This window comes from Myxocyprinus asiaticus, chromosome 9 (assembly GCF_019703515.2).
Source record: "Myxocyprinus asiaticus isolate MX2 ecotype Aquarium Trade chromosome 9, UBuf_Myxa_2, whole genome shotgun sequence".
Taxonomy (NCBI): Eukaryota; Metazoa; Chordata; class Actinopteri; order Cypriniformes; family Catostomidae; genus Myxocyprinus; species Myxocyprinus asiaticus.
The window spans coordinates 16,992,631-17,018,613 of NC_059352.1; the positions used below are offsets into that span (position 1 = coordinate 16,992,631).

General features: G+C 41.4%; 1 protein-coding gene across 6 annotated transcripts in view; it reads left to right on the top strand.

The window, feature by feature from the left end:
- The first annotated feature begins 1,398 nt into the window (after nt 1-1,398).
- The window catches only part of LOC127446163 (protein OS-9-like), a 34,623-nt gene continuing 10,038 nt past the window's right edge, over nt 1,399-25,983 (top strand). For all 6 annotated transcript variants that reach the window (XM_051706863.1, XM_051706866.1, XM_051706864.1 and 3 more), the window contains exons 1-12: nt 1,399-1,589; nt 3,531-3,707; nt 4,957-5,020; nt 5,423-5,499; nt 7,032-7,130; nt 7,389-7,590; nt 8,677-8,838; nt 10,500-10,609; nt 10,767-10,809; nt 10,978-11,069; nt 24,704-24,931; nt 25,039-25,273. In XM_051706863.1, coding sequence (XP_051562823.1) covers nt 1,440-1,589; nt 3,531-3,707; nt 4,957-5,020; nt 5,423-5,499; nt 7,032-7,130; nt 7,389-7,590; nt 8,677-8,838; nt 10,500-10,609; nt 10,767-10,809; nt 10,978-11,069; nt 24,704-24,931; nt 25,039-25,273 — 1,639 coding nt within the window. In that variant the 5' untranslated portion in view covers nt 1,399-1,439. The remainder of the gene's footprint in view (nt 1,590-3,530; nt 3,708-4,956; nt 5,021-5,422; nt 5,500-7,031; nt 7,131-7,388; nt 7,591-8,676; nt 8,839-10,499; nt 10,610-10,766; nt 10,810-10,977; nt 11,070-24,703; nt 24,932-25,038; nt 25,274-25,983) is intronic.

Here is a 25,983-nt window from a genome sequence, read left to right on the forward strand (position 1 = left end):
GGCATCTCTAGACCTATGTTTACACAGGATTGTGAGGTGCCAGTTCATAGATGTCCAGGACACTAGTGATTTCAACTGTAGGTACCCTTCATATGTAATTCCAGACAAAGGACAAAAGGTGCCACTGTATAATCTTGTCATATTCCACATTGTTAGTCTACAGATGATCTAAGCCAAACCTGATTGTAAATTCTTGGTGGCAATTGTCCCTTTTCTCTCTGTAAATTTTACAGTTGTTGCCATCATTCTACAAAGACAGTGGAAACCCTTTCCACATGATTTCTGTTACTGACACACACACACACACTATGAAAATTGGAACTGAGTTCTAGCTGTTAACTGTCAGCTTGCTAAAAGGTGCAATATGTAAAAATTTTCATGTAATATTCACCTTTTGTTTTTGCCAATGTGTGAACGGCTTGTAACACAACTTAAAAAATGAGCCCTTCCCGGACTTCCTAGGTTGCCTATTAAAGCCTTTTCTCACAAACTTTTTCATATAATGAAAAGTTAAGCAGTTTAAATAGTTAAGCTGTCAGAGCACAGTGACCATTTTCAAAATTAAACGCCTGTTGTTTAATCAAAGCAATAAAATACCAACATGTGCTATTAAATGACAATGGCTTTATTACAAGAAAACAAAATACATTTCATGCATAACGCGTGTTACACTGGAACACGAAACAGACCTAAACTACAGTGTAAACAATCCTTTTTGCTTATCTATTAAATTTAGTAGCGGGTTGCTGATAAAAGCTCATGTCTGGAAGCAAGGTGCTTTATCCAGTATGTCAGTGCGCCATCACTACCGTTGACTAAATCGCCGCATGTCGTTGACAGCGTCTACAGTATGCCTTAAAATACAGTGACATGTGTCAGTCGACCAGACGTGCCACAAATTTCAGTGGCACATGTCTCTAACGACCGGAAATGCCACAAAATACAGGGGAACGTGTCACTAAAAACCGAAAATGGCGCAAAAACCAGCAGCATATGCCACCGGATGTGCACAACTTCCAGCGGTATGTGCTAGAGGCACGAAAACGTAATATGCCATACCACTAAATGTTAATACCCCTTCTCTAAATTTCATCCACCGCATGCAAGAAGGAAGATACAGAAAAACAATGTGCGCTATTTGTGTGCGACTGAACACTTTTAAATAATCCACAGCGACCTCGTGAGGCTGAACAATAACATTACTTTGTGTCAAGCACATTCGCGTGTAATCAGCGGGTCCAATGGAAGTAATTTTCGTGGCTAATGGGTGTGTTTTAACGCCCAATATCCAATACAAATGCGTTCTGAATGTAACTGACGTTTATATTATCCAACTACATCTCAACTTTTCAAAACGTTGTCCAATCCAGTTGCCTAGCGCACATCGACATTCACCAAATAAGTCATTTGACAACGCTAGTTTTCGATATGAGAGAACTATGGCTTCCTCCTTGATTAAGTGGTTAAGAGGATTTAATTTTTTTTTCTTAATATGTCTCCTGTCCGTATCGGCTTTTTTGAATTTAGAAGAATTAAATGAAATGAAATATGGAATACAGATTCTGCCCGATCCTGTTATTATGGGGCAGGTAAGATTGTTTTTGCCATAACTGCAGCTAACTTGTTTGTTTGCTAGGCAGTCAGCTGTAAGCTTCATGTGCAGCTTGACTGTAAACAGAAACAGACAGCTGCATATGTATGTAAATACGACAGTTTTTGCTACTATACTCAGCTTCTGGTGGTCTTATACAGAATTGTTAAGATGGTTAAATTACGGGGAATTAGCTAGCTCACGTGACAGCAAATTGTTATTATGCGTCTAATACCTGCTATATTTCATAAGAATTCATATGATTGTAACCCCAATGTGAGTAATATATGGTAATGTTTCTTGTTTGTTGAGCTCGTCTTTTCTGTTAGGAGAATATACAGCTCTGGAAAAAATTAAGAGACCAATGCAAAATTATCAGTTTCTCTGGATTTTCTGTTTATAGGTATGTGTTTTATGATTTATTGATTTTTGTTTATTCTATAAAGTACTGACAACATTTCTCCCAATTTATTTGCAGAAAATGACTGGCCTACCAACTGCTCAAATAACAAAAAAGATGGTGTTCTCAGACCTCGAATAATGCAAAGAAAACAAGTTCATTTTAAACAACACAATACTAATGTTTAACTTAAAAAGAGTTCAGAAAACAATATTTGATGGAATAACCCTGATTTTCAATCACAGCTTTCATGTGTCTTGGCATGCTCTCTACCAGCCTTTCACATTGCTGTTGGGTGACTTTATCCCACTCCTGATGCAAAAATTCAAGCAGCTCGGCTTTGTTTGATGGCTTGTAGGCATCCATCTTCATCTTGATCACATTCCAGAGGTTTTCAATGGGGTTCAGGTCTGGAGATTGGGCTGGTCATGACAGGGTCTTGATCTGGTTGTCCTCCATCCACACCTTGATTGACCTGGCTGTGTGGCATGGAGCATTGTCCTGCTGGAAAAACCAATCCTCAGAGTTGGGGAACATTGTCAGAGCAGAAGGAAACAAGTTTTCTTCCAGGATGAATCGGCCTGATTCCAGCCTTGCTGAAGCACCCCCAGATCATCACCGATCCTCCACCTGGTCGTCTAATGATTAGACAGAGACCTGGATAGGCCTTCAATCCAAAGTGGCTCGCACCCACTGTGAAATTTGGTGGAGGATCGGTGATGATCTGGGGGTGCTTCAGCAAGGCTGGAATCGGGCAGATCCGTCTTTGTGAAGGACACATGAATCAAGCCACGTACAAGGTTATCCTGGAAGAAAACTTGCTTTCTTCTGCTCTGACAATATTCCCCAACTCTGAGGATTGGTTATTCCAGCAGGACAATGCTCCATGCCACACAACCAGGTCAATCAAGGTGTGGATGAAGGACCACCGGATCAAGACCCTGTCATAGCCAGTCCAATCTCCAGACCTGAACCCCATTGAAAAATGTGACCAAGAGGAAGATGGATGGCCACAAAGCCGAGCTTCTTGAATTTTTGCGCCAGGAGTGGCATAAAGTCACTCAACAGCAATGAGAATGACTGGTAGAGAGCATGCCAAGACACATGAAAGCTGTGATTGAAAATCAGGGTTATTCCACTATATATGAATTGTTTAAAACCTTAGTATTGTGTTGTTTATAAATGATTATTAATTGTTTTCTTTGCGTTATTCAAGGTCTGAAAACACTGCATCTTTTTAGTTATTTTGACCAGTTGTCATTTTATGCAAATAAATGCTCTAAATGACAATATTTTTATTTGGAATTTGGGAGAAATATTGTCAGTACTTCATAGAATAAATTTTTTTTTTCATTTTACTCAAACCACATACCTAGAAATGGCAAATCCAGAGAAACGGATCATTTTTGCAGTGGTCTCTTAAATTTTTCAGAGCTGTATATAAAGCATTGCAGTAGACAAACCGCTCTCTCGCTTACAGTTTCTCCTTTTCCAATGCCCTTTCTGTTTCACTCATGTTCTTTCTGTTATTATTTATAGTTGGAAGATGCGATGTTGGTTTCTAACAAATACAAGCAGCTGTATGAATGTCGGTTGCCTGCTCAGGCAGTGCGCTTCCATCAGGACCCGGTGTCGGAGCCTGACGTGCAGGGCTACAGCGGCCCAGGAGTCCCTGAGCTCCTCATGCCCATGCAGACTGCAACCTGCTTGGTTAAGGTTGACATCTCTTCCAAAATTACAATGACCTAAACACTACTGGGCATACACAACTATTGGCCTAGAAATTAGTGAATGCATTGTATGAATCACAAAATGTTATTTGGTAAAGCACCCTCAGAGATGTGTCAGTGTTTGAGTCTATAATTAATAAATAATTACCATTTGCTTAGTCCTTTTGTTCCTGAAATTAAGTGATTTGCAAACAATGAACTACTTGCTACAGTGGCTTTCAAGTATGGTTGTCAGCCATCCAGGATTTTCCAGGATCGTCCTGGTTTTTAGCCATTTGTCCTTAAAAAAAATTTAATTCCAGTCTGGAACACAAAATGTCCAGGAATTTCAATATTTTCCCGACGTGTTCACACAGATGAACCCTTGTGTGTAAGCACACTATGCAAGGAGGACAATTAAATGCATTCTCATATGAATAATGAGAAATGCTGATTAATTTAAGTGAACTGGTTTGTTCGGATGTTAGAGATTTTTCACTTTTGTGATCTTTTTGAATTCTTTAAACTTTAGTCTACTTTCTATAATTATTATTAGGTTCGTAATGCCCAACACTTAAAAAAAAAAGCCTAATTTTAAGATTTATGCATTTAAATTTCACAGCAAATTCTTTACAATCCTTTAGAATTATCTTTTAATTAGTAAAACTTAAAATATATTAGATTTTTTTTTTTTTTACTTAATTTTGTTAAAGATTATTCAATTAAATTTGATGGAAATTTATTAAATTAAAACGCGTAAATCTCGAAATGCGTTCTGTAAATCTTGAAAATATATTTTATTTAGGGAATGTTTATGTACATTTATTTGATTTCCTTCGGTTTAAATGTACAAATGTTTTTTTTTTACTTTATACATAAATATTTATACATTTTAAAGCATTTAAATGTTCAGTGTTAACCATAAACTCAAGAAAACTGCTTAGGGCTAGAATAAGTAAATAATATGTTAAACCTGAACACCAAAAATGTCTATCACAAACTTCCATCAGATTGAATCGAATAATCTTAAACAAAATTAAAACAATTTTTTTTTTTTAGTGTATTGAAACTGTTTGATTGAATGATATGCTATATTTGTGGTAATTTCCATATAAAAACAAGTCAATCATAAATAATGTTTTATATCTTGTATGATGGCCAGCAATACATTTTTCAGTCATTGATCAGATGGCCAGGAATTTTGTAGGGCCAAGGTTGCAACACTACCTGAAACTTTTTTTGTCTTCTGTTTATAGACCAAAGACTGGTGGACATATGAGTTCTGCTACGGCCAGCACATTAGGCAATACCACTTAGAAGGTATGTTAAATCAATTGTGTTATGTATCTTTAATAAGATTGTCTAATGTAAGTCCTACAATGTCTAAAAGCAGTCTGAAATGTTAAATATCATTTAAGATTTCATACAACTTTGGATTTGTATAGTGTGGCTGTGATCTTGCTCTTGTTCTGGCTTTAGCTTTGATCTTTTGAGGACAGTTTGAAATGTTAAACTTGATAAAATGCTAAAGAATATGATCACATCTCCACTGCCTAAAACAATCCTGAAATGGGTTTGCTTGGCATTTGTTATTGGGAAATCAATATGTAGCTGGGTGCACATCCTGTATACACTTGTGTATTGACTTTTGTCAAAGATGCTGAGTGGTCTCTGTTGTTTAAACTATGCAAGATTAAAAGAGTACAATGTCTTTGCTTCTAGATTCAGAGATCAAGGGAGATGTGCTCTTTTTGGGATATTATGATTCTGAGTTTGACTGGACCAATGAAACTGCCAAGGTAAGAGATAAGTTTAATGTGCTGTATTTACTTGTTACAAATTCTCTCTTTTCTCTTTTCAGAGTTTCAGAAAGTGAAGGAATTAGTGATGCACCAGTATAAAAATTGGTCAGATTCCGCCTATAACTATTTTCAATTAGCCAAAATGTATAGCTGTGCTGATTAATTATCAAGAAAAGTTCAACATAAACATTTGTAGCCTATTTGGGATTATTAGAAGAACTTGATTGGAATACCTAGAATACCTACCTAAATACAACACAACTGGTGACATTAGTGAGCCTGTAATCCTATGTTACACTCTTGAATTAAAAATATGGACAATCCGTTTACGTTATATATATATATTTTTTAATGACCCTCCCGAAAATATCTTCCGAAACGAGAGGCTGCAGAAGGTACAAAATGCTGAAATCTTTATAGTTGTGTGGGAACGTGCAAGCCCAGAAAAATAATTAACAGATGGCTGATGATCAAATTTGTTATTTGTCTGCAGTAAAATATTTGACTGCTTATCCTAATGCCTCCTGTTAATTGTTTAACATAATTTTACATTTAATAAGACAGTTAATTTTCAATACAGTTAATTGTTTTGATTAACTTCAGTTAAAATAATTATTTTCTGTCTACAGTTTAAGAATTTGAGACAGCTTTTGATATGAATTACACTGTCGTCTAAATTTCTGCATTAAAATTTAAATGATGACATTCACATTGAAGTGTCCCCACCCCATTTTTTTCAACAAAATCACACACTGATAATAACTGATGTCACCGATGTTATAAACATATTATTTTGTGTGTTAATAAAACACAAGAGTTTTATGTGTTATGATTGAATTCAAGGACCACAACACTATAATGTACAGCATCTTTTAAATATTGGTATGAAAAATAAATTAATAATAATAACAGGCCTATTCTTGGAATTAGAAAAAAATCAAATAGAGGAGGGACTTCTGGAATGTTGGTTGGTTAGTCTTCAAAAGACTGGTGACTCTGGTCAGAGAGTAGTGCTCAGAGTAACAACCAATGGATTTTAATGATGAATTGGGTATTATACCTCAAGGAGAGCAATAAGCTCATATTACTTAACTACCGGCACAGGCATGATTTGGATCTAAAATAAACTGTCATAGACTACATATTTATTACATCAGTAACATTAATAGAAGTTTTGTAAATATTTGTCAATTAATAAACACATTTTTATGCATAAATCACACAGCTTGCACTATGGTTAAATACTTCTGGAATAACTTGAAACAAGAGTTCAAAATTAAATATGCTATAACATCCAATGCCAAGAATAAAACATAGTCACTATTATCAACCAATACCAATATGGTCAACAATATATAATTCATCCCTATTAGGAATAAATTAATACTTACTTCCCTATTAAATATATATGTTATGTATGTTTCTGTACTTAAAATGATAAAATGTGAAAATAAACATTTATTTTCTGCTTATTGACTTTTGTTAAGGTTTGTTAAAATTGAAAATGTATCCTCTTGTCCTCTCTTTAGGCCTCTAAGCAGCATAAACTTAAAAGGTATCACAGTCAGTCATATGTCAATGGCTCCAAATGTGAACTGAACGGCAACCCCAGAGAGACAGAAGTCAGAGTAAGAGCACATACACTGACAACAACATCCACCTGCTTTTTTGTGGGCCATGGGGAAAATTAAAAATTGTTTACTTTTCAGATCAATCATTATATACCATTATTAATAACTTCATTATTATAGAAATATAACTTCATATAGAACAACAAAAAGACCTTTAGGAGCGAGCTGTTGTCATCATGTGCTACTGTTTAAAGGGACCACATCCAGTGGCAGTGATAATCTAATTAGTCATTGCTTTTTTTTTTTTTTGTACAGTTTGTGTGCGAGGAGGGCTCAAGTGACTTTATTGCACGGGTGGATGAACCTCAGTCCTGTCGCTACGTCTTGACAGTGCACACATCTCGCACATGCCAGCACCCGCTCCTGCGCCCACCTTCCACTGCAAAGCCACAAGGCATTGTGTGCCAACCTGCTCTAAGTGCCCAGCAGTACATGGACTATGTCAAGTCTCAAGTCTGTAAGTGTGAGAAGAGTGGTGTCTTCGTTTACATTGTGAAAAAAGTTGGAACAATGTTTTTGTGCAAAAGAAGCATTATAATTGAGAAGTTAGCTTTTTTTCTTTCTTTCTTTTTTCTTTAATCAATCAGGCAGGGTGTCACATAATGAAGAACCTGGAAAAATCTGGGAATTTATGTGTTTTCCAAACCTGGAAAAGTCATGGAAATTAATAAAATTTTAAGAGTCATGGAGTGTTATGTAGTAAATATACATTTTACAATCTTCTGTTCTGCTGTAATATTTTACAGTACATTAAAGTACTGTACGTTATGCCAGTAGTATTAGGCCACGACCACACTAATATGTTTTCATTTGAAAATGTATTAATTTAGTCACATTTACACCTCTCATCCATACTAGAATGGCATTTTTCTCCACCGAAAAGGGAGGGTTTTGAAAACTCTCTTCCTTACCATATACTTAAGAAAACAATGACTGAAACTGACACTGAAAAGTGAGTTTTGAAACAAAAAACAGATAAGTGTGAATGTGGCCTTGGACTCGGAAAACTCTAAGCATTTAGGTTTCAGAAGACCTTAAAGGGATAAATCACACACACAAAAAAGAAAATTGTCATCATTTACTCACCCTCATGTTGTTCCAAATCCATTTTAATTTTTTTCTCTCTCTGTGGAACACAAAAGGAGGTTTAGGTTACGCAGAATGACGGCCTCAGTCAGCGTCAGTGAATGAGACTAACATACTGCCCAACATCTTTTTGTGTGTTCCACGGAAGACAGGAAGTCATACTGGCTTGGAACAACATGAGGATGAGTAAATTATGACGTTTTTTTTTTTTTTTTGCTGATCTATCCCTTTAATAAGTTTAATCAGACTGTAGTAGTCTGATTTTGACGACGTGAATTCTGTCTTTTGTCTACTCTCTTCACTATTCATGGAAAATGTCTTCACTGTGGAAGTAATGTCCTTGAGATGATGTCTCCAGAGAAGCAATCAGCCTACATTTAATCATACTCTGTCCTCTAAGTGATGCATTATTTTTAACACTTTGACATCTGTCTCTGTATCTCTCTCCCTCTCTCAGCTGACACTAAACGTAAAGTGGAGCAGATCTCAGAGGAGCTCAGGAACCTAGATGAAATTCTGTCAAAAGATGACGAGAACAAGGGATTGCAGGATGACAAAACAGATGAGGATACTGCAGTCGTTTCAGATGAGACAACAGTTCCAGGGTCAGAGACCAAAGGTAGTATCCAGGCAGTGATGTGATTGCTATGATTGTTTTTTGTCCAGTTTCTTGTCCATATATACTATAATTATTGCTTTTGTATCTTTCTCAGTCAGTTTAGTAGCAGCTGCTTTACAGCATTGTCCTCTCTGCCTCTTTAACCCTTTGGGGTCTTAGGGTGTTTTGGGCCCTGGAGAAGTTTTGACATGCCTTGACATTTGTGCTTTTTTCAGTTGCTTAAAAACATATTAATGGCTAAAGTCTGATAACACTGTGTTCAGCATAAACTGGGCTACAATAATATGTGAGCAACATTGTATGTACTTTTTTGTATTTTTGAGAAAATAACGTTAATGCTTGTTTTTTGAAAAAAACAAACATTTTAAGTCACTGAAATAAGACCATATAACACATACTAAACATTTGTTCACAAGACTTTTGAGAACTGGATCTTGTAGCCTAGAGTTTTTGCTACAAAATGATGTGAAAACCATCCTGATCACTTATTCATACAAAACAATATAGTCATTTAACTTTTGTAAGACACTTTTAGTGTTAGAAAGGCCATATGCGAGGAGGTGTGGATGATCACGAATATTGTTGTGATTCACACCTGAGGAGACAAAGACCCCTCCCCTGAGAGAGAATGAATGTGAGGAGACTTAATGATTGAATCAAGTTTAAGTTAAAAGAAGTAATCTGATTATACATTTTCTTTACATAAAGACTTTACTTAAAAACTTTACACCTACACTACCATTTAAAAGTTTTAGATTGGTAAGATTTTTTTAATGTTTTTAAAAGAAGTCTCTTCTGCTCACCAAGGCTGCATTTATTTGATCCAAAATACAGCAAAAACAGTGATATTGTGAAATATTTTTACAATTTAAAATAACTGTTTTCTATTTGAATATATTGTTAAATGCAATTTATTCCTGTGATCAAAGCTGAATTTTCAGCATCATTACTGCAGTCTTCAGTGTCACATGATCCTTCAGAAATATGCTGATTTTCTAATATGGGCATATTTACAGCACATTTTACACATTTATACCCGAACAGATATTTGCAAGCACAAGCTTCATTGATGATAATGAGGCAGCATAAACACTAGTTAAAATATCATCTAAACATTCATATTATTTTTATATCGTATTACATATCATATTTATATCATACAGCATACAATGTAAATACCTGCTTTAGCCGAAACAACATTTAAATGTAACTAAAACTCGCCTATTAGGACATATTTCAAATTTCAATACTTTGAATACTGGCTGGTAAGTCTGGAAATAGTCCAACTAGTAAAATATGTACATGTTTATATAAATAGCATGTCAACTAATGTAAGTAAAGACTTACTCATCCAAAATTGTATCCTCGGCTGGATCAAGTCGCTCTTCAAAATGCAAACGTTCATCGTCGGAGTCTCGCTCTTCTTCTGAGGAAAATGTGAACACTTCTGTCTTGTTGTTATTGTGAGTGTACACAAATAAAAGTAGACCCATTATAGTCTCTAATGATGTCTTACACTTATCTGTATGCCCAAAAAGTATGGAGTATTTTAAGTTGTTTCCGCTGTTATGAGGGAAAAAATCCAGCAGGATGTGCCGGCGTGTCCATCGACCCCTGAGGGTTAAACAGTATTACATCTGTGTGATTTTGTGTGTTAATAGAGGCTGAGGCAGCTGAGGGGGATTCGGTGAGTGAAGAGGCAGAGGACAAGGACTTCTGGGAGGGTGTTACCAAACCAGCCAGCACAGAGTCAAGCACACCCGACTCCGAGGTACAGTCTTACCTAAAGCACCTGCTCACTCCATTCTCTATCGTGATGTAAACCACATGTACTTACCATGGCCTTGACAGCTGTGTAAAGATGTCACTAACTCTGTCAACTGTTGAAGGAGCACTAATGATGATCGTGTTTTACAACTGTCTTACAGAGCCCTCAGGAGCCTCAGGACAGTAAATTGCACAAGAATGACAGTAAGACAATTTATTTAAATGTTTACATGTTCCTCACCTAAATAATAGTAATAAATTAAAAAAAAAAATCTAAAGGTGGAGTGCGTTATTTCTGCACTATTACCATTGGTCAAACACTTCACTGTAAACTTAATGTGAACTTATGCACACATTTTTCCTTTTGTTCAGTATTTGGGGAAGAAAAGTTTAATTTCAAAATCATCACTGACCCTGCAGACCTGATGAAGTTTGTACAACACCTCAAAGAGAGTAATCAAAAGGTGAGTATTGCAGGCACTTGCTTTATAGACACTCTCATCTCCTATTGCAGACCATACCACTCACTACTCATTGATTTGTCATCCCATGCTGTATGTTTGTGCAGTGTCATGTCATGTAACAGTATGAGGACTGTCTCTTTCCAGATGCACATCCATCTATTTTTGCTCTACTGGAAGAATTGTAATGCAGAAAATAATGCCCTCTTTATATTAAAGATATATTTATATTCTAGTGCTACACCAATATATCAGCCATGATTAATACCCCAATATTTGGCCATTTTGAAATTATCAGCCAATAACCATGCCATTTCCTAAATCTTCTGACAGCCTTGGATAATGCACCTTTGCTGTTTTCAAATATTTTGTGTATTTTGAGTAAATATTCTGTACAATAACTGTTCAGTTTGAAGGGGTTGTACATCATATTGAATTATTTCCTTAAGGTCCACTTATAAAGTAAAAAGCCCTTTCACATCAAACAACAAAGCGCAATTTTATGTTTTACAATTGTTTTTTTACAATAAGCGTATTATTTTTTTATTTATTTTAATTAAATTTTTTTGCGATGAAACCCCATAGGGCAATAAAATGTAAGTTTTAGGTGATGGTGCGTGGAGCCTTTGCCGTACACATATCATCGCATAAATATGCAAACATTCACACATTTGCCTTGTGTGTGAGTGTGGCAGGATGAACGAGGCAAAGACAATTATTCTCAAGTGCACAGTCCCACAAAGTGGGTGTTTTATTGTGACGATAGATAATAGAGGAACTTAATGGTGCATGGTGTCTTCGGTGCATTCCACGGTTGATTGGCAAATGAACTCCAATTCCAGGGTGACGCTGAAATGCACGGAATACTCGCCACATTCACCCCCCCCCCCCCCCACAAGCGGCGTCCTGGACCTGGAAGCACACAGAGGGGATGGGGGGGAGGGAGTGAACTTTTACACAGACCTGACCTTCCTTTGAACATCCTGGACAGGCCATCCGCATTGCCATTGGCTGCCCCACTCGATGTTGCACCTTGAAATGGAAGTCCTGGAGGGTGAGGAACCAGCGGGTTACCCTGGCATTCGAGTCCTTCACTCGTGCCATCCATTGCAATGGGGTGTGGTCAGTCAGCAGAGTGAAGCTCCAGCCCAGTAGATAGTAACGTAGCTCCAGGATGGCCCACTTTATGGCCAACGCTTCCTTCTCCACTGCTGCATACTGGGTTTTGGCTGGGGTCAGCTTCTGGCTGATGTACACTACAGGGTGTTCTTCTCCCTGTTGGACTTGGGACATGACGGCCCCCAATCCCGTATCCGAGGCGTCTGTTTGTAGGAGGAAGGGGCAGCTGAAATCTGGGGCGTGTAGGACCGGAGCTGAGGCCAGGGCGTTCTTCAACTTCTGGAAGGCTTCCTCTGCAGGGCGGCTCCATTGCACATTCTCAGGCTGCCCCTTCTTGGTCAGATCTGTTAGGGGACAGGCTATAGTGGAGAAGTGAGGTATGAAGCATCGATAATATCCCGCCAACCCAAGGAATGCACATACCTGGGTTTTGGTGATTGGTCGGCCGAAGGAGCGTACTGCCTCCTCTTTCTGTTCCTGGGGCATGATCAGACCCCTTCCGATCTGATAGCCCAGGTAGCGTACCTCCGATGCTCCTAGGTGGCACTTCTTTGGATTGGCGGTGAGTCCAGCTTTCCTCAGTTCGGTCAGCACCCTCCACAGACAGTCTAGGTGGTCCTCCCACTGCTCCGAGTGGATTACAACATCGTCCAGGTAAGCCGCCATGTATGCCTGGTGGGGTTTCAGGAGGATATCCATCATCCGTTGGAAGATGGCAGGTGCCCCATGTAGACAGAAGGGTAGCACCCGATACTGCCAGTGGCCACTAGGTGTGCTGAACTCTCTTTTCCCTAGACGATGGGGCTAGGGGTACCTGCCAGTATCCTTTAGTCAGATCCAGGGTGGATATATATCACGCTCGGCCCAGCCGCTCGATGAGCTCGTCCACTCAGGGCATGGGGTATTCGTCGAAGGTGGAAACTTCATTCAACTTCCGGAAATCGTTGCAGAAGCGGAGGGTGATATCGCCCTTCGGAACCATCACAATCGGGCTGGACCAGGAGCTTCTGGACTCTTCGATGACCCTGAGTTGTAGCATCCATTGCACTTCCTCCTCTATAGCCTGTTGGTGAGCCTCCGGGACCTGGTAGGGATGCTGCTGCACGATGGTTCCAGGAGGTGTGCGAATTTCACAGTGGATCATGTTGGTCCGCCCAGGGCAACTTAAAAACAAGTCACTGAACTATCTGACCAGGGCTTCCGATACCTTCCTTTGATTCGCGGAGAGTTGGTTTCCCAGATCTACCACTGGGGCCTCTGTTTGGGCGTACCCGACGACCCGTCTCTCGGGATCGGCCCAGCGGTTGAGGAGGTTAATATGGTAGATCTGCTGTGCTCGTCTTCGTCCCGACTGCCAGATGTGATACATTACTGGCCCTGTCCATTCCACCACGGTGTAGGGACCCTGCCGTGGCACAGGGAATCAGCACCAGGATCCGGTCTCTGAGGTGAAATTCACGAGCTTGGGCAGGGCGGTCATACGTGCGCTGCTGGGCCCGTTGAGCCTCTGCCAGATGTTTGCGCACCAGGGGCATCACATTCTTGATCCTCTCTCTCATCTCACGTACATGCTCAATTACTGTTCGGTGCGGCGAGGGCTGTTGCTCCCAAGCCTCCCGGGTGACGTCTAGCAGGCCCTGGGGCTGGCGACCGAACAGTAACTTGAAGGGTGTGAATCCAGAGGATGCCTGAGGCACTTCCCTGATGCCGAACAGCATGCAGGATATCATGAGGTCCCAATCGCGCCCATCCTCGGTTACCACCCGCTTCAGCATCCGTTTTAGGGTCTGGTTGAAACGCTCCACTAATCCGTCCATCTGGGGGTGGTAAACCAAGGTGCAGAGTTGTTTCACCTGCAGCAGCTTGCACACATACACACATACATATGGGTAGTGCAAATCTAATACAATCTGTTATGTACAGTGCAAATACAAATCTGTTATGTACAGTGCAAATGTTTTTTTGTTTTTTGTTTTTCAGAGGAATGAAATGGCAGAAGAGGTTGGATGTGTTGGATAAATATAAAAAAGACTAAACTCTGTATTGCACATAGTTATTGCTCAATGGGGCAATTTAACTGTTCATGAGATGGATAGCCTGAGGGAAAAAACTGTTCCTGTGCCTGACGGTTCTGGTGCTCAGAGCTCTGAAGCGTCGGCCAGAAGGCAACAGTTCAAAAAGGTAGTGGGCAGGGTGAGTGGGGTCCAGAGTGATTTTTCCAGCCTTTTTCCTCATTCTGGAAGTGTATAGTTCTTGAAGGGGGGGCAGGGGGCAACCAATAATCCTCTCAGCAGTCTGAACTGTCCTTTGTAGTCTTCTGATGTCTGATTTCATAGCTGAACCAAACCAGACAGTTATTGAAGTGCAGAGGACAGACTCAATGACTGCTGAGTAAAACTGTATCAGCAGCGCCTGTGGCAGGTTGAATTTCCTTAGCTGGCGAAGGAAGTACAACCTCTGCTGGGCCTTTTTCACAATGGATTCAATGTGGGTCTCCCACTTCAGGTCCTGTGAGATGGTAGTGCCCAGGAACCTGAATGACTCCACTGCTGCCACAGTGCCGTTTAGAATGGTGAGGGGGGTCAGTGTTGGGGTGTTCCTCCTAAAGTCCACAATAATCTCCACCGTTTTGAGCATGTTCAGCTCAAGGTTGTTTTGACTGCACCAGACAGCCAGCTGTTCAACCTCCCTTCTGTATGCAGACTCATTGTCATCTCAGATGAGGCCGATGACAGTGGTGTCGTCTGCAAACTTCAGGAGCTTGACAGAGGGGTCCTTGGTGATGCAGTCATTGGTGTAGAGGGAGAAGAGTAGTGGGGAGAGCATAAATCCCTGGGGGGCACCAGTGCTGATTGTACAGGTGCTAGAAGTGAGTTTCCCCTGTCTCACAAGCTGCTGCCTGTCCGTCAGAAACCTGGTAATCCACTGACATGGGAACAGAGAGTTGGTGTAATTTATTCTGGAGTATAGCTGGGATGATGGTATTGAAAGCTGAACTGAAGTCCACAAAAAGGATCCTTGCATATGTCCCTGGTCTGTCCAGATGTTGCAGGATATGATGCAATCCTATGTTGACTGCATCATCCACAGACCTGTTTGCTCGATAAGCAAATTGAAGGGGATCTAGAAAGGGTCCAGTGATGTTCTTCAGGTGTGCCAACACCAGTCTCTCAAATGATTTCATGACCACAGACGTCAGGGCGACAGGTCTGTAGTCATTAAGTCCTGTGATTTTTGGTTTCTTTGGGACAGGAATAATGATTAAGCGTTTGAAGCAGCATGGGACTTCACACTGCTCCAGTGATCTGTTGAAGATCTGTGTGAAGATGGGGGCCAGCTGGTTAGCACAGGATCGAAGACACACTGGTGAGACGCCATCTGGTCCTGAAGCCTTCCTCATCTTTTGTTTCCGAAAGACGCGGCTCACATCATCTTCACAGATCTTAAGTGCAGGTTGAGTAGCAGGAGGGGGAGGAGGGGGGTTGCAGGAGGTGTTGGCGTTTGTGTGAAGTGAAGGTCAGAATGGGTGTGGGGTGTGAGATTGGGCCTTTCAAATCTACAGTAGAACACATTCAGGTCATCAGCCAGTTGTTGTTTCCTACAGGGGGTAGGAGTCCTGTAATTTGTGAGTTGTTTCATGCCACTCCACGCTGATGCAGGGTCGTTAGCTGAACTTGTTTTTCAGCTTCTCAGAGTATCTCCTTTTAGCCACTCTGATTTCCCTGTTCAGTGTGTTCCTGGCCTGATGTTCAAACACGCGTTTGGCGCGATATACACACTCACCAGAATAAACGAGGAAAACTTCCGCGGCGAGTAGAACGCTTACAGTTAATAAAGAGCGCTTCCAAATTAGGACAGCACATCCTCTTTAATGTTGTTACATCTGTACACCAACTTTCATTGATATAAAAGCAAGTTCCACCTCCTCTCGTTTTCCCCATTAACTCCGTGATGCGATCCGCTCTGAACAGCTGGAAGCCCGGCAGATGTAACGCGCTGTCCGGAATGGCTTCACTCAGCCAGGTTTCTGTGAAGCACAAGGCAGCAGAGGTTGAAAATTCCTTGTTTGTGCGGGTAAGGAGATGTAGTTCGTCCGTTTTGTTAGGAAGAGAGCAGAGATTCGCTAAGTGAATACTCTGCAGCGCTGTTCGAAATCCGTGCTGACAGAGTTTGACCAGCGCACTGGCTTGTCTTCCTCGCCTGCATCTCCTGAACAACAAAGCCGCGCCTCCAACTAAAATGTCTAGCAAAACGTCTGAATATTCAAAAACCGGGAAAAGATTGTCTGGTACATGCTGTCGAATGTTCAGCAGTTCGTCTTTGTTAAAACTGACTGGAAAAAGATTACTAAACACAGGACAAACAAACAGAAACAACAAAAGAACTGAGGAGCTCCACACCGAGGCAGCCATCCGCGGCGCCATCATGATGATCACTATGACCAGGATGTGCACATGTCCCCGGGCAGACTTCGGCAGTGGTCCCACCAGATCCATCCCGATACGCTTGAAGGGCACCTCGATGATGGGCAGGGGTATGAGGGGGCTGGGGGTAGGTCATCGTGGAGTCGTTCTTTGGCAGACCGTGCAGCTCTGGCAATAGCGCCTCACTTCTGCGTCCAGTCCGGGCCAATGGAACCGGTCCCTAATTCGTCAGGTGGTGTTCTCAATCCCTAAGTGCCCGGCCATGGGATGCGAGTGGGCCAACTCGAGCACGGTCTCCGTCTTCGTACGTGGCACCACCAAGAGGCGTTTTTCCTACCCCTGCCTGTGAGAGACACAGTAAAGCAGACCATTTTCCACAATGAAGTGAGGAGAGGGGTGGGGGGCGGGAAGTCATACCTTGCCGTTGAATACTCTGACCTGGGACCAGCAGTTTCTTAGGCGGTTGTCTTCCCGTTGTTCCTTGCCGAACGCGCCCCCCTCCGTTATCTGTTGGAAGAGGTCCGAATATACATTAGGAGCAATCACTCTCAACTCACCATCTCGTTCGCCAGCAACACCGAGCGTCTCCGTGGTCTTGGACGGGGTCCCCTGCAGTGTTGCCCCCGGTAGCTGGCTGGTTGAACAGCTTGGGCCAACAGCTGTTCAAACCCCGGCCAGTCTTGTCCTAAGAGTAGGGGCACCAGCAGATCTTTGACAATCCCAACCTCCACTGGCCAGCTTCCTGGTTCGGCCTTGATGGTGACTGACCATGTTGGAACGTAGCGCATGTCTCCGTGCACACAGGTGATGGGGATTGAGGCATTGCTGTGTGGTCGGGGGGAAACTATCTGGGGCTGGGCCAGGCTTACTGTGCTCCCGGAATCCAGTAGGGCTTTCACACAGTGGCCCTCGACCTTCACCTCCCTTTCCAGGGCTTCCTGGGGCACTACTCAGTGAACGATGCAACCTGCCAGTCAGGCTCGGGCCTCTGGGGGGTTTGGGTCCTTGGGCATGGGTTCCTCCTAAAAGGAAGGGTGCAAGCGTTCTTGCCCACTCACTCCTATCCCACCCCTCCCTTTCAGCTATCACCTCGAACGTATACAGATACGCCTCCACGTCATCATGCTCCGTTAGCTTGGTGATCAGCTGACTAGCTCGGGCACGGGGTTCGGGGATCGGTACATGAGCAGCGACTTCCAATCGCAGCTGCATGAGCTCCTGTTCCGCCCGCTCTTGATGTGCTGAAAGTTGTTCCTTGATTTGTTGCTGGTGGAGGGAGATGTTTGCGAGCTGACGCATGAGCTCTTCCGTTGTTTCCAGAGAGAGAGCTGGACCTGTGGAAAAACCAGATGGAGAATTGGAGTGTTTCATTGTCTGACCTCATTTTCTTTTTTTGTTATTACATTTTTTTATTGATTCATAAATTAACACAAGAAATACAACAACATCTATATAATGAATCAAAAACTTTTAACATTAAACCCCCACTATATCCCCTCCCCCTACCAAACTCTCAAACCACCCTGACCCCCCCACGAACACCCCTGTGGTCAATAGAATATAGACACACACACACACAGAAAACTAAAACAACAACATAAAATAACATACAATAATCAAGTATAATAATAACTATACAACTATAAACTATAAAACACTATAAATTACTCCCTCCACCGCCCCACCTTGAGATTCCCTCAAAAATGCTAAATAATTGCCCCATTTCTTATTGTAAGTTTCCCTAACCCCCATCCTAATACTCGACCCCTCCTCGAAGGCAGCCACCCTCCCCATCTCCGCGCACCACTCCGGGAACGAGGGTGCTCTATCCGACTTCCAGCTCCTCAAAATAACCTGTCTACCAATCATCACACTGGTCAAAACCCAGTCCTTCATGTGCTTATCTACCAAATCCATGACCTCCCTATCACCCAAAATACAGAGTCTGGGGCAGAACAAGACCTGAGTGCCCAACACATCACACACAAAACTTTGCACCTTCAGCCAAAATTCTTGGATCTTAAGGCACCCCCAAAAAACATGGATGGTGTCTCCATCTTCAGTATGGCATCGCCAGCAGATGGGTGTGTCCTTAAGACCAAGCCTATACAATCTAGAGGGGGTCCAATAAAATCTATGTAAAATCTTAAATTGCATAAGGCGAACCCTTGCATCTCTAGATGCAGACTTTGTTTTTTAGAATCCTTGCCCACATTCCCTCCTCCAATACCAAGTTTAAATCTTTCTCCCATAATCTTTTAAGAGAATTTAAAGCTCGGTCCCCCAGACTCTGAATTAACAAGGAGTAATACACTAATGCCTCATGACCCTTCCCAAAAGCAGCAATCACCACTTCCAGAGTATCTGCCACTCTAGGGGGGTGTATGCTACTCCCAAAAACAGAGCAGAGCAGGTGGCGCAGCTGTAAATACTTATAAAACTGAGATCTGGGAATCCCAAAATGTTGAACCAAATTTTCAAAAGATCTCAATACTCTACCCTCATATAGGTCACCAAGTGCATTAACCCCCCTCACAATCCAATCTGACCAACAGAAAGGGGACTTATTAATGCATAGTTTAGGGTTCTGCCATATGCTTGAGGCAACATTTAAATAAATATCAGAATTAAACACTCTGGACACTTTTGTCCATATCGAGTGTAAATGCAAAATAATGGGGTGCGACTTAACCTCTCCAGCTAGTTTAATCGAAAGGCTTTGCAGTGGCGAGATAGGGGCAAGAACTTCCTTTTCAATACAAAACCAGGGAGGAGCTCTCTCAGGTGGAAGTGACCAATGAACCAAATGTCTAAGACCGCATGCATAATAATAAAATAAAATCTTGGGTAGGCCTAACCCACCTTTGTCAATCGGCCTATGTAATTTACTGAAATTTAACCTGGGACGCTTACCATTCCAAATGAAGGACTTCACTATGCTATCAAATTGCTTAAAATAAGAGAGAGGGACATCTACAGGGAGAGATTGTAGCAGATAGTTAAATTTTGGAATGCAATTCATTTTAATAACATTAACCTTCCCAATCATCGATAAGTGTAATGAAGCCCACCTGTCCACATCATTCGAAAACCTTTTTATTAAGGGATCAAAATTAACTCTGACTAAATCAGACAAATTTGCTGGGAATAAAATTCCCAAATACTTAATTCCCTGTTTGGGCCACATGAAGGCGCCCGGCTGGAAAGCCGTTACTGGACAGTACGCTGTCAAAGCCAAAGCTTCGGATTTAGACCAATTGAATCTGTATCCTGAGAATTTGGAAAAGGAGTTAATAATTTTGTGGAGGCAAGGCATGGATCTAGTGGGGTCGGAGACGAATAATAAAATATCATCTGCGTAAAGCAGAAGCTTATGCGCTACACCTCCCGCCGTCACCCCTGGAAAATCATCCTCCTTTCTTATCGCGGCTGCTAATGGTTCCAGGGCAAGACAGAACAATAATGGGGAAAGAGGGCAACCCTGCCGGGTGCCCCTATCCAGAGTAAAATAATCTGAAATGAACCCATTTGTTTGTACCGCTGCTACAGGGTGTCTATAAAGTAACTTAACCAATAAATGTATTCCCGAACCCATACCTTTCCAAAATCTTGAAAAGATAATCCCATTCTACCATATCAAACGCCTTTTCGGTGTCGAGAGATGGCAGCAACCGGAGATTGATCATTCGCTACTGACCACATGATATTGATGAAACGCCTAATATTATCAGAAGAACTACAGCCTCGAATAAACCCCACCTGATCTATATGTATAAGATATGTCATAACTTTACTTAATCGATTAGCCAGAATTTTGGAAAAATTTTTTACATCTAACTGGATCAGCGAAATTGGGCGGTAACTTTTACACTCGCTTGGATCTTTATCCTTTTTTAGAATCAGACTGATCCGGGCTTGTGTCATGGTTGGCGGAAGCTTTCAATTTTTTAATGAATCAGTATAAGCTTCTAACAAAAGTGGTGCCAGTTCTGTAGCATAAGATTTGAAAAACTCAGTGGCAAAGCCGTCAGGCCCTGGAGCCTTGCCTGTAGGCAGGGACTTAATTAGCTCATCAAGCTCCTCCAAGGTTATCTCAGAATCAAGAGAGTTTTTTTGCTCATTCGTCAGTTTAGGGAGATCTAATTGTTCCACAAAGTTCCTAATATCTTCATCAGTAGACGAAGACGTGGACCTATAGAGATCAAGAACTCTTTAAAAGCATTATTAATATCAATAGCCGAGGTAAATATTTCACCACCAGCAGATTTCACTGAGGGAATGATAGAAAAAGACTCTCTCTGCTTTATATATCTAGCCAAAAGTTTTCCTGCTTTATCACCTGACTCAAAGTATGACTGTCTTGCCCTGAATAACCAAAACTCCACTTTCTGTGACAGAATAGAATTATATCTGTATTTCAAACGAGTCAATTCTCTGAGGCCATCAGATGACATACGGCGCTTCAGCTCTGCCTCTGCACTTTTAATATTTCCTTCCAACTCCACGAGTTCTTGTGCTTTGGATTTTTTGATGAATGAGGCATACTGTATGATCCGACCCCTAAGAACCGCCTTAAGTGCCTCCCAAGCCACGCCCACAGAGGATACTGAGGACCAGTTGGTCTCCATATAATCACTGATTTCAGTCTTTAACATTTGTTGGAAATCAGGATTTTGCAAAAGGGACACATTAAGGTTCCAACTATAAGATTTATTTTTCTCTATATGTGGCATCACCTCTAAACTCACCAGGGCGTGATCTGAGACTAAGATATTTCCAATTGAGCAATCAACAACAGATGAAATAAGGGATTTGGATATTAAAAAAAAAAATCTATTCTAGAATAAATCTTGTGGACTGATGAAAAAAATTTATAGTCCCTACCAGATGGGTTCAGAAGTCTCCAAATGTCTGTAAGACCAAGATTTTTACACATCCTGTGAAGCGTCAATGTTGCTCTAGGGGATTTGCACACTTTTGCTTCACTATGATCAAGCACTGAGTCCATCAAAAGATTAAAGTCTCCTCCCAATATTATATCATGAGGGGTGCCAACGGTTTGCAACATCCCTTCAAGATCTATAAAAAAGCCATGATCACCAGCGTTAGGTGCGTAAATATTAGCCAAAATCAACCTTTGCCCTTGAATTTCAGCTAAAACAATAATTACTCTTCCTAATTTATCTTTAATCTGTTTGAGAAATTTGAATTGTAGATGTTTATTTACCAATATAATGACTCCCTTGCTCTTACTTGAGCCAACACTAAAGAAAACATGTCCACCCCATATCTTCCCAAATTTTTTAGTTTCCTGCGGGGAGAGATGTGTTTCTTGAAGAAACACTATATCATATTTCTTACGTTTAAGAAAAGTAATAACCTTCCTTCTATTTATGGGGTGCCCCAACCCATTTACATTCCATGTGGAGAGAGATAGTACACTCATATTAACATTTGACATTTTGATATAGAAAAAAAAATAAATTGTGTCAAAAACAAAATTATATAGACCACATTCCCCAATAGTGAAACAATCAACCCCTGAACAAAACAAACAGAAAAAAGAAAAACATGCGCATTAACCCCGCGCACGACAGCGCCAACCGGCGTCAATCCCTCTAAACTCAAAAGGTCCATGAACGCCCACGAGTCCCCACAACAACTTTGCCATCGGATTGCTCAATTACATAAAAATTACATAACAGAAAATACTTTGTAAAATAATCCCAGTCAATAGGAACACTAAGAACGTGTAGATTCATTCACAGAACTGTTTTAAAGGTGTGATCTTCCACAAGACAAATTCCAGCTGATATAAAACCGTTCAGATTCCTCGGACAGACAAACCAATGTTCAGTGAGCCAGCTGTTATGAGTTCAGTGGATGACGTAAAATAGTAAAAAATAAAAAATAAAACTCAACAAAACAAACTACAGCCAGCAGGAGGAATAAGCACGAAGAATGAACAGATTAATCCACAGCTGTTCCAAGGAATGTTATTCAACAGAACAAGCTCCAGCCGCTAGGCGGAATCAATACAAAAAGAAACAACACCGGCATCCTGGTTCCCCGGATGATCGAGTCAATTCACTCGGAGGCTGCATAAAAAACATCCTTTGTGTGAGCAGCATGTAGATATTTTGGGTCATCCGTAGTGTCCACTCTCAATCTGTCCGGGAACTTCAATGCAAAAGTAATCTTTTATCAATGCAAAAGTTTCTTTAAGGAAAAGTGTTATTCACAAAACAAGCTCCAGCCGCACCGCGGAGCCAACGCAAAAAACCTAAAATGTCGCCCAGCATCCTCAAGAGTTAGTACAGCGAGTCAGGCCCACTCACATGAGAAACATCCAATGGTTTACTCAGCCATTGATTCTATAAAAGACATTGCCAGATTTGGACATGTGAATACTTTGCGACCGACCTTCGTTTCTATTCTCAGTTTGGCAGGAAACATCAGAGCAAACGAGATGTTTTTCTGATGTAAGAGTTTCTTACATTCCTTGAACCGATCGCGTTTCTCTCTTGTCGAACTCGCAAAGTCCGGGAACAAGAAAATATTATGGTTCTTCCAAGAAAGCTTCCCTTTGCTCCTCGCCTGGCGCAACACAAGATCTTTATCGGATGATCTCAGAAATCTGGCCAGAATCGATCTAGGCCTGTCTCCCTCAGCAGATCTGTGAGCTGGCACTCTGTGAGCTCGCTCAATTTCCAGCTTGTGGCCTGTTATGTCGAGCAGACTCGGGAAAAACTCGTCTAGGAATTTCACCATATCTCTCCCCTCCTCAAGCTCAGGAATTCCAACAATTCGAACGTTATTCCTGCGGCTTCTATTTTCAAGATCTTCAAGCTTTTCAAGGAGATGTTCCAGATCAACTTTGGTCGCGGGTGGATTAGTGGTTAATTCCCTCTCCGAAGATTCCAGAAAATCGATTTGTTTTTCAACATCAGTCACTCTTGTACCTAACTCGGAGAATTTTATTTCCATCGCCGTGATCGATTGACGTATTACAGCGAGATCCTCCAAGTCAGCAAGAATCTTCGTCAACATCACCGACATGTTGGACAACTGACGCTGGATCTCCTCTCTCGCCGCGCCATCCAAATCCAGTCCCTGGTCTGTAGGCCTGTCGGGGCTTTCATCCTGAACATGTAAGTGTCTTTTAATGTCTCCCGAGCCCGAGGATTTTGACTTCTTTGCCATGTTTTTAACAAAGGGCAAATGTGTAACTGGGTGTAACAAATTTCACCAGATTATAATGTGAAAATAATCGAAAATTCAGTAAAGTGCGCAGAGCTCGTCGCTCACACGTCTGCTCCTTGCATGGCGTCCAGGGTGTCCCCTGACCTCATTTTCTTAATTTCAGCCAGCATTCTCCACCACTGTGGCAGGATGAACGAGGCACAGACAATTATTCTCAAGTGCACAGTCCCACAAAGGGGGTGTTTTATTGTGACAGTAGATAAGAGGAACTTAATGGTGCGTGGTGTCTTCGGTGCAAGGGGCGGGGTGAGCGTGCCAGGGTGTCTGAGTCCTGTGTTTATTGAAGCTTCTGCAGAATGCGTGCGGTGATCGGTGCTCACTCGTTGCTGGAGTCTGGAATTGAGAGAGAGAGAGAGAGAGAGAAGAGGATTAGTGACATGCCTTAGAGTTAAAGCTCCCCGTCTTTCTCTTCCTCCAGCGTTTAAATCTCCTCCAGCTGATTATTCGCAGGTGATGCCGATCAGCGTCTGCGTTCCACGGTTGATTGGCAAATGAACTCCAATTCCAGGGCGACGCTGAAATGCAGGGGATACTCGCCATAGTGTGAGACATACAATTTACCCCTATCCATATTCCTTTGTGTCTATTCTAAATGTATGTTTATACCTACCACATCAAAAATAACTATTTTGATTTTATTCTTTAGCATTCATTCAACACATCTCTTACATTTGCATCTTTTAGTCCTTTCAGTTTTTAATTTCCATAATCATGTATATGTTTCTGTGTTGTATGTATATCAGTCTTCAGCCACCCTTCTCTCGTGATATTATCTTTGAATATTAAACACCCCATTTCGGTCAACCACTAATTTCTGTGTTCTCTGATTAGAACAGGAATGCCGAGCTTGAAAAAGAGAGCCAGAAATCATCTCAGAAGAGAGAGGAGGAGGAAAAAGAACAGGGAACAGCAGGAAGGGAAGTGGAGGTGGAGATAAAGGAAGGGGATGAGAGATTACTGCAGGAGTTTGAGGATGAGGTGGCAGATCTGTCTGTTCCCTCCAAGATAGAAGAGAGAAAAGAAGAGATGCAGAAAGAGTTTGACAACATCATAGAGGAAGTATGAGCTCCACAGTTATTACTGTTACAACCAGCTCATATACAAATCAGGCAATAGATTTGGCAGTAAATTTGCACTCAAGTAAATGCTTTGTTTTTGTTTTCCAGGCTCAGGAGGAGTTAGAGAATGAAGGTCTTAAGGGAGAGTTTGATCACTCTCAGGCTACGCAAACTCTAGAGAACACACTCGGAAAACTACTGGACCGTCTTGAAGACAAGACCGGACATGAAAGTGATCCAGAAACAGAAGAAAATACAGAAATGTATAAAAACACACACTCTCCGCAACAGAAAGAGGGAGGCCCTTCCCCTGGCAGCCCAAACGTGGTTCCCAAAACACCAGGTAAATATGGAGAATGGATGCTGAGTGAACAGCTGCAAGGAGTGAGTGCATGAATAAACATGGTGGAATGGATGGTCCATTAAATTCTTTGTAACTTTCATCTTTGCATCCCACGTGTTCATAGAACCAGCTTATGAGCAAATCATACTATATGTATGTGTATGTATTAAACATTTAAATGTATCATACAGTGGGCCCAAAATAATTTGGACATTTGAGCCACATTTAAAATGTATGAATGTCATTGCATTTGATAACAAAAAAACAATTGGCTTCTGCAAACAAATTTCGCTAGACCTTTTGGAACTAACTTCACTTTTCTTAGCCATTTTTGCAATTACTTTTAACCAGTCAGTTCCCCTCAAGTTCACACAAGTACCCTATAAGAGTTTATTACATTACTGGTGCTGTAAGCGATTTTTATTTTATTTTTATGGAATGGTATGCAGAAAATATTCCTCATCACTGAAATAAGTGTCCTGAGATGTCTCACCGGTCTCTGTGACGGCTCTAGACTGTGTAAACTGCAAACATATTCTTTGATAAGCCAATCAGAAGACTTTGATGTGCTTTCTGCCTGTCAATCATTTTGCATGTTCTCAGTGTATTAGTTGAAGTGGAACATTCAGGTTTAATGTCATGTTTAGATTCATAACGGTTGTCAGCTGAGGGCGCTATTTAGCTACTGTTGTGTTTGACAGTGAGAAGAA